This window comes from Micromesistius poutassou (genome assembly GCF_964030765.1).
Source record: "Micromesistius poutassou genome assembly, chromosome: 1".
NCBI classification, from domain to species: Eukaryota; Metazoa; Chordata; class Actinopteri; order Gadiformes; family Gadidae; genus Micromesistius; species Micromesistius poutassou.
The window spans coordinates 2,884,744-2,894,337 of NC_140271.1; the positions used below are offsets into that span (position 1 = coordinate 2,884,744).

The window sequence follows — 9,594 nt, forward strand, 5'->3', positions numbered from 1 at the left end:
GACAACAACAACAATATTCACAAAACTCAAAGATGCAGAAGAAGAACAGAACTTCACAATCAGAAACAATTCAAATAAATCCCATTCCAACACGTGCCGTCTGAACGGCTTGAACGGACCCACCCCCCCTGCCTACATAGGCCCACCACCCTTACACGTCCCCAGACGTCCAAGGGACGTGCGGTTGTCTGGACTCCTGTCTCACCGCCAGCTGCATGCCACTCTCAAAGGACCTCGCGTCATCCTGACCTCCAGTCTGGCTCCCTCCAAACTCCGCCACCACCCCTCCCAGTCACCCCCCCCCCCACCCCCCACCCCCCGCCACCCCTGACCTGTGAGGGTCCCGCAATTTGAATAACAAGTGTTCAGGAATGGGCAACTGTTAAGGAGCCCTTACACGGTCCGGGGGAGAACAATAGCCCAGGGGCTCGCGGCTGCGGACTGAACAAGAGGTCCCCACTTGGCTGGATACGAATAGAGTCACATGGAAATCAATCTCGGCCGGGGCGGCTTTCTCTGTGGGCAGAGGGCATTGCTCGCTGGGGCTGCACGTTTCAAATAGACCAAATGAGTCATTCTTTCAGTCCCCTGTCTGCCACTGTTAATATATATATATATATTTATTATGTTATATATATATGTGTATATACACACACATTGTGCATTTACATTGCATAGTGCCTTTAAAAACTTAATTTAAGTAGGCCTATACAAACTAAAGTGATACAAAAGATTTGACTGATCAAACACAGAGACGCACGCACGCGTGCGCAAGCGCTCGCCCACACGCTTTGTTAAGGCGGCTTTTCACATCCCAGCAACCGCGGCATGATCCTCTCTGTCACACGCGGCTTCTCAAGGCCCGCCCACGGGGCGTGGCCAGGCCGGGCTGGTATAAAGACCCGCTTGGCCCCCGACGCGCTTGTTATTACACTAGGCATGTGAGCGTACACACAGCGGAGCATTTAGTTGAGATTTCTATATGGACATTGTATCAAGTAGCCGCTGTGTTAAAGTTAGTGTTTTTAAGAGTTAACCATGTTGAAAAATAACGGTAAGAAGGTGGCTGTCTCCATAGCCTGCACCGCGTTCGTGTGCGCGGTGGTGCTTTTGGTCGCGGCTCAGCATCACCGGGTCCAGATGGAGGATGCGCCCAAGGGAGACATCGGGACCCGCTCCCTCCAGAGTCTGGACAACGCAGCGCACGAAGAGACCTCTCAGCCCCAGGAGAAGAAGGGGTTCTCGGCGTACTTTACTAAGCTAACCCGTGGACGCAGAGACGTGGACAAGCCCACGCAGTCGTCCGCGTCCGCCGCGGAACCCCCTCCGGCGGAGGACATCAGCGCCGGCGACCTGTTCATCGCTGTCAAGACCACCAAGAAGTTCCACCAGTCCCGATTAAATCTGCTTCTCGATACCTGGATCTCAAGAAACCTTCAACAGGTGAGAACAAATACAGTCAGCATGTAGTTCATGTGCGTTTTTTATTCAATTATTCAATTCAATTTAATGCCTACGTCTAATTGTGTTAGACAACAAAACAAACGAATTGCCATTTATAAAAGAAAACAGTATAGCCGGTATAGACCTAGACCTCCTAAAGTGTAGGCGTATATATATATATATATGGTTACTCTTTGAACTTGTGTGGCATTGTTGCGAGTCCCTTATTGTTCGCGACAATAGGCCAGTGTTCACGTGCAGGTGAAGTCTATTTAATAGCCGGTTACTGTTTCATTGTTCCCGCGTCTCAACAGTGGATAGACACACACAAAAAAAAAACCTCTCACACATTTTTTTTTGTAAAACTGAATTTCCGACGCTCTTTCACTTCTTATTCTCTTTTGAGTGATATCTATGAGAACCGGAGGGAACAGTTTTGGAGGAGTCCTCCTTTCTCCCCTCTACCCTCTCCCCACACGACCACACCCCCCCCCCTCTCTCTATTATCTCCCCTCTTTCGGGGTGTCCCCGTGAATGCCCCTTGGTGAAATAGATGGTGCGTGTAGCGGTGGCGGCGTCTCTGTTGTCGCCCCCCCCCCCTCTTCCAGCTTGGCTAACAAAGCGTCTCCCTGAAGGGGAGGCTGGTGGGGGGGGGGGGGTTGGAAGAAAAGGACTTTCCCAGCACCTTGTCTCCCACTCTCCATGGGAACGCCGGTGCGCTGAGAAAGGGCTTCGGCTCTACCCCAGCGTAGGGGAGACAAACCCCGGCCGGGGAGGGGGTCGGGGGGGGGGGGGGGGGGGAGTCGGAGGAGGCTGGTGTAGGGGGGCTTCGTTCAGGAGATGCCCTGGCTGGGACAAAACAGAAAGGGAGTGGGGTGGAAGTGGGTGGGTGGGCGGGTGGGTGGTGTTGTGGGAAATGTGCGCCGCCGCTGCTGGGAATAGAACAAGCGCGCCGGGGTTATGAAAATGTGCAAAGAATCTCTTTCAAAGCGGGCCACAAAGAGGGGGCCACGGAGCCACGGGGGGTTGGGGGGGGGGGGGGCAGAAGGAAGCGGCCGTAGTCAATGTGATTTTGTGCCGGCGCTGGAGAGTGCATGCAGCGTCCTAGCGCATAGAGGCCCTTTTCATGGGCGATGGACGTGGTCACTAAACGTAGCTCTTTGCTTTTGTCCCCTCGGAGAACGGAAAGTGTCACCCTGCATTATATGGAGACCGTTTTGCTGCAAGCCATTGGCAGAGCTCTTGGGGACTGGGGATTTTTCTCCCCCTCATCATTGTTGAGTGGCCGACCGATGAACACACTGGCCGGGGGGGGGGGGAGGTGGGGTATCCACTCCCCAGAACACTCACTTAATACTCACTACTACCACCACCACTAGCTTAGCACAAGTTAGGCCCACACTTCAAACCAGGACTCTCGCAGAGCCGGTGGTATCGTGTTGCAGGTGTGGGTACCCACAGAGGGTCGTAATGACAGTGATCCCAGCCCCCGCCCCCCCCCCCACCCCCCACCCCCACCCAGCCAGTCCACGGCGGCGGTGCGGCAGCAGACAGCAGGGGCTTTAGGCTGGCAGCTGGTCTGGAGGCTGGGCCGACATAAAGGATAAGGCTGCTGATCCCCACAATGCAAGAGGGAGTTCCTAGAGGCAGAGGAGAAGCCAGGTGGCCACAGGACAGAGGGACAGGGGCGGAGAACAATGGACGGCCTTAATGCCGGCCATATGATGCTGTGAATTCCCACCGAATGCATATGGTCACCTGCCACCATTGGGTTTGATGGGTATTATCAGCCGAATGCTTTTATTTTGAAATCCTACTTTAGACCTGCTCTCCTTCAGTTGGATATTTGTTTTCAAAATAAAAGTTAATCAAAGAAAAAAAAAAAATATATATATATATATATATACATTTTCAATTTTTTTTTGAAAAGTCAATAGAAGGAGAACTGCTCTAAAACGGTGTCCTCTGACTCAATGGGAGATGTTTACATGTAATGGATAGCTCTGTGCACAGGTTACAGCCACGGCGTTCTACTGAAACCCACACGGCCTCTCTGGTGGCGTGGCCCCTCCTTATCTGTACGTTAATGAGCCCGCAGTCACATGGTGTTTACACATCAACATAAAGGGCAGATCGCCTCTGTGATAACCGAGCCCGTCTGTGGGGCTACTTCTAATCAAGCATGCCCCTGATTTAAAAGTGATAGGAGAGTGTCATAGGCTTGATAGTTTAAAATAATTATTAAATATACTACTATTACAAATTGATGAGGTAGTAATGTGTAATTGTCTTAGTTTTTTGTTTTTTTTTCTAATTGTCCCTAAATTGGCTGTGTTGATTATAAGTACTTTAATACATTTACATTGTCTGTGGATACAATTGTTGAATGGCCAAATCTTAATATATTTTAATCTTAACTTAATATTCTTAGCATATTATCACATGAGGCACACAAACACTCCACACATTGCATTCTCCCCCCCCCCCTGTTATGACTCCCATACTTCCATAAATCTGCAATGAAACAAAGCAAACCCATGGAATAAAGAATGAGTCGTGAAACTCACTCGCCGTCCCCATTGAATGAGGGTGGACAAAGGAGGGAAGGAGGCTGGGTGGAGGCCATTATTGATTGGGGTGGGGGTGGGTGGCGGTGGGGGTCCCGGTGCCCTTCCTTCCCAGGCAGGAGGCAGCCAGCCAGGCACCACTCTGGGCTTAGACTAGGGCCGGGGAGGCGTGCCAGGGCCGTCTCTTTGACCAGGAGGAGTCTCTCATCTTCTCCCACTTTTGTTCTCAGCCTCCACACCCTTGTGTGTTATACTACCTACTGTAGTTTCAGAAGAAAAAAAAAACATACACAAAACAGGAAAAGGAGAAGAAAATACAAGGAAATTGGCGTTCACCGTGATTAAATGTCCTCTTTTAGGGTCTGTTAAAGAAACAAAGAGAATAGGGGGAGTGGGCGATTTGGCCACCAGAAAAGGCTCCTGCGTCTCTTTGGTTAACTCCTGCAGCTGTATGCAAATGCTGGCAAACATAGTGAGAATTTACCCAGTGGAGGCTTTACCCAGCAGGAAAAGTCTCAGTATTGTTCCATTCAAGAGGCTGGCTATCCAGGAGGAGGTTGGGGGGGGGGGGGGGGGGGGGGGGAAGGAGGTGGGGGGGAGGAGGGGTTGGATTGAGCGAGTGAAGTGGATTGAATGGCCACACACGGATTCTGAATTACCAAACAGCAGTGAGACTCCAACCCCCTCCCTCCCTCGCTTGCTCCCTCTCTTGCTCCCTCCCTCACCCCCTCCCTCCCTCCCTCACCCCCCTCTCTGTCAGTACCCTGGCTGCCCCGCCAGCTGCCTCTGTGATTAGGCTGCCTTTTCACTTGGGGCTTTAAAGCAAACAGTGCCAGTCTGTGATCCCTTTTACCGCCAAAACCACCACCGCCACCGCCACACGCACCACCACCGCCGCCGCCGCCCCACGAACCACCCCATCCCCTGAACAAACAGAGACTCAAGGCTCCTGCCTCACGCAACATCTGCATGGATACTCTTCGACCGTGACGGCCATACATTGCGCCATTGTACACTAGTACCCACAGAGAACAAAAAAAGGGATCAAACCTTTGACCAAAAAGCAGGAAGGACCCAGGAAGTCCTTTTTCCCTTTTCTAGTCAAGCGCACACAAGCAGACAATTAAGATGCAGATCGCGGCAGACACGGCCCACTGTTGCAACAGGATGCTGGGGTTCAGTGGAGTTGTGAGGGTGCTACTTTGTGCTTGTGTGTCACAAAGCGCTCCTCAGTGTTCCCAGAAGCGAGGAACCATGAACCGGCGTGGGGTGATAGGTGGGGGGGGGGGGTGGGGGGTTGGAGGAGTGAGGCAACCCACGCGTGACCCAGGCCTGTTGCCACACGCAGCCTTGATTATATAGCGTGAGCTTAGGCAGGTGCTGCCTCACCTGAACTCAAGAGTAAACACACAGTTTACGGGACAGTTGACAAGGCCACCCGCCCCCAGGGCATTCAATCTTCAATCATCGCACACTCTTCTCTGTGTGCGACACACATACACACCCACCCCCACACACACACACGCACACACACACACACACACACACACACACACACACTCAGCCTTGCACCTGCTCTGCGCGGGCCACCATAAAAGCAGCACCTTATCCAAAGCTGGTTGTGTTGCTTTTTGGAGAGATGTGTGGTAGAGGGGTTGTGTGTTTTCTTTATAGAAGCGAGAGGTCATTGTGTTCTTAACTGCAACGTCTGTTGCAACCGGCTGCGGTTTTAACAAGACCACACCTTATTGTGTGGATTGTATCTTATATAGACCCGTAACTTCCTGACCCACGTGTTTTGTTGTGGTATGTGTGTGTGTGTGTGTGTGTGTGTGTGTGTGTAATATTTAACATGGTGTAGTTAGTCATTGGGCGCAGCGGAGGAAGGGCTCTACTAGTCAAGATGGGGTGATGGTGGTGGGGGTGGTGACGGGGGTAAAGATGGATGGCCGCCCCACACCACCCTATTGTTCTATGTATGAGATACTTTGGGGGACATTGCAAAGTTGCCATGGCGAGGGTGAAAGAGGGGACACAAAGGGTCTTTATCGGAGCTGGGGTCTGTTTAACTCCATGTGCTTCCCATTGTCCCACCAAAGGATGCTAATCAGACCCCCTGGCAGATGGGAAGAAAAGCAAGAGACGTTAGATAGAGTTCAGAATTGTTGTATTTGTTTCAAGACAATTGACTTTAATTCGAATTTCAGGACCCCCTTGGTAACGTTTTGATGTTTTTGCTTACAGACTTACATCTTCACGGACGGAGAAGATGAGGAGCTGAAAAAAAAGATTGGTAAGTTTGTCGGTGGAAATGCAAGTTGTGTGATGTGAATATCTCTATCTTTTATTACACCGTTCAGCAACCTATTCATGATATGTGATCATGCTAATATCACATGAGGCGTCAGTCTACATTATGTACATTGGCTGTAAGCTGCCTCTAGATTTCACCATCTCCCCGTACCCTGTCTCGTCATAACTCTCGTTCTCTCTCTTCATTGATGCCACAGGAAGTCACGCCATCAACACCAACTGCTCCGCAGCCCACAGCCGGCAGGCTTTATCCTGCAAGATGGCCGTGGAATACGACAAGTTCATCGAGTCAGGAAAAAAGTAAGTGCCTCCACTGCTCCCCTTCCTCCTTCAATCCACCATCTTCCTCTTCGTCTGCATGAAGTGTGAAGCTTGTTTGAAAAGGCCTTAATTCCACGACATCTAACCAATGTTCTTTGCTGTGTTCTCCTTTCCAGATGGTTCTGTCATGTAGACGACGACAACTACGTGAACGTGAGGTCCCTGGTGAAGCTGCTGTCCCACTTCCCCCACACCCAGGACATGTACGTCGGCAAGCCCAGCCTGGACCGGCCCATCGAGGCCACCGAGAGACTGGGGGACAACAAGATGGTACGAGACCCCCACGTGGAACCAAAACCATCGCCTGTGTGTGTGTGTGTGTGTGTGTGTGTGTTCTTATCTTGCAGGAAACTCTTTCCCCGATTGCTAATGTGCTTCCTGTTTCCTCTTTTAGAGACCCGTCAACTTCTGGTTCGCCACCGGGGGCGCTGGGTTCTGCGTGAGCCGCGGTCTGGCTCTGAAGATGAGCCCATGGGCAAGGTGAGACGATGGAGATGATGACGACGATGATTTATGAAGATGAACTCCAATAGCTTCCCAGTCAACCGCTAAAACTCCCTCCCTTAAAATAACCCGGATCCTTTCAGAACCAGTGTACGACGTATATGTACTGACTGGGCTTTCTTCTTCTTAACCCCTTCCCTCAGTGGTGGTCACTTCATGAACACGGCGGAGAAGATCCGTCTCCCTGACGACTGCACGGTGGGCTACATCATCGAGTCGGTGCTGGGGGTGCAGCTGACCCGCAGCAACCTCTTCCACTCGCACCTGGAGAACCTGCAACAAGTGCCACGTTCTGAGATTCACAAACAGGTCAGAGGACTACAAGTTTTTTTCCCTTTACTGTACTGCCATGGATGGTAGCGATGCCCCCCGGAAATACGACAGAGGGATTGTTGTTGAATTAATAATAACTCGTCTCTTTTTTTGGTCTCTCTTCTTTTTAGATCACATTGAGTTATGGCATGTTTGAGAACAAGAGGAACATCATCAACATGAAAGGAGCTTTCCCTGTGGAGGAGGACCCCTCGAGGTGAGATGAGTGGACGTTGAACTGAAAAAAAAAATATCGTAGATGATGTCGTATCGAAGATGTGACGAGAACTGCTTCAGCGCCAATGTGAATCTAACCTCTTTCTCTCTCTCTCTCTCTCCCTCTCCCTCTCTCTCCAGGTTCAAGTCTGTGCACTGCCTCTTGTACCCAGACACCCCGTGGTGTCCTCCTCAAGTTGCCTTCTAGAAGGCGACGGCTCCTTCTCATCCTCGTCTCCGTTAGGGCCTCGGTATCTGAAAGGCTCGTGGAGACCAGCGTTTGGTTTATTAGACCTCCACACCGCAGACTTTTTCGCTGCGGTCGTGTTTGGTCTCGTAGTAGTTTTAACTGGGCTGCTGTGCGGCCCGTCTTGGGATCCTTCCTTCCTTCCTGTCTGAGGGTGGGGGAGGGCCCCGGACCCTCTCCTAGGAGAGAATAGTCCAGGGCCCTCGTCCCCCCCCTCCACCGGCAGGAAGTTGCTTTCAGCATTTAGCTTTGCAGGCAATCATGTGTTAAGCTTTGAGATGATGTATATGTTGCTTGTAAATTTTTCTGCGATTCTCATAGAATGTATTCACTGCCACATATTCAAGCTTTTTGCCAGCTTTACATTAATGATTGCATTTAGATTTCGGTTTTAGTCCAGACATTTAAAAGAAAAGTTAACAGAAAGCCATTGGAAACTATTGCCATTGGTCTTTCTATTTTAATGTTTTTTTGTTTGTTTTTTACTCAGAAGACTCCGGACTAAAATTTTTAATATGAAGATAGAATTTGTGCTTTTACGTTGAGGTTAAATGTCAGTGTTATTTCTCCTATGATTTGAGCTGGTATTTGGCAGTTTACCAAATATATCCTTGGGTAAAGTACCCTGAGGTATATCAGGATGGAGCACTTTCCCCTCTTTGATATTTTTGGATAAACTGACAGAATTAATGTTCCTTGATAATGTAAAGTGTGCAAATAACTCCAGAATTGTCATTATCTCTGAATTCTAATATATTTAATTAAGCTCCTTGCATTCGTTACAATCAGGGAAAAAATAATATATGACAGAGATAATGATTTTGGGGTTGCAATCAACTTTAGATTTGCCCGCCTACAAATGTTTTAAAAATAGAAAGAAATTGCACAGCTGTATTTCAAATGAACTGTTTGTGTGCTCCTGTTAAGAAATGTCCCTCATGTTGCGGAACCATCAATGACCTGGTAGTTACAAGACACTTTAATAGTCTTTAATAGTTAGCAGGGTAACGAACCAATGAGAATGTATTCTTTGCTCTTTACATCCATTAATATTGGATGGAGGGTCCTGTCTAGCTCAACCGCTCTACCCCTTGAGCTATTGCATGGCAATTACACTGCCAGGGTTAGGGGTTCAACTCCTGCTAGACTTGCCTCAGAATTTACGCCATCACGGTATTGTAATAAATACAGTCATTGCGTACTCCCACCAAATGGCATCTAGAAATATAATATTGCCGGGTCATTGTTGAGGCATGTGTGGGGAGAACTTAACAGGAGCAACAACAGTATTTATTTAGATTTTTTTTATTTTAGACAGAGGTATTTGAACCTCTGTGTTTGCCAACCCATATTGGGTGAGCTCGTCCATCTAGTCTAGGCAGTGCCGGTACTGTGTACCGTGGCACTGCATAGGTGTCTCCTGTAGTGATTGTAAAACGTTCTAGAATGTAATTTCCTGTCGTGGTTTACATATGCTTTTGATGACCTCGACATGATTGCGTACGGCTTTGAACTGTACTAAATGACTGCTTTATTCTCCAGTATCTGGAGTTTTTTTTTTTATCCATTCCATTACTGGCTTCTCAGGGATTAGGGTTCTGATCCTGGTATTATCACCGTGGGAATCACATTGGGGACCTAAACCTCTGAATAAAAGTCCATCGCTGAGAA

The 9,594-nt window shown here is 49.3% G+C and overlaps 1 protein-coding gene across 1 annotated transcript; it reads left to right on the forward strand.

Moving 5' to 3' along the window:
- Positions 1 to 947: 947 nt before the first annotated feature.
- Positions 948 to 9,594, forward strand: lfng (LFNG O-fucosylpeptide 3-beta-N-acetylglucosaminyltransferase). Its single transcript, XM_084463403.1, has 8 exons — positions 948 to 1,443; positions 6,255 to 6,303; positions 6,521 to 6,623; positions 6,761 to 6,914; positions 7,039 to 7,124; positions 7,292 to 7,457; positions 7,592 to 7,677; positions 7,818 to 9,594. Exons 1-8 carry the CDS (start codon positions 1,039 to 1,041, stop codon positions 7,882 to 7,884), a joined length of 1,116 nt encoding a protein of 371 aa, XP_084319529.1. The 5' UTR covers positions 948 to 1,038; the 3' UTR covers positions 7,885 to 9,594.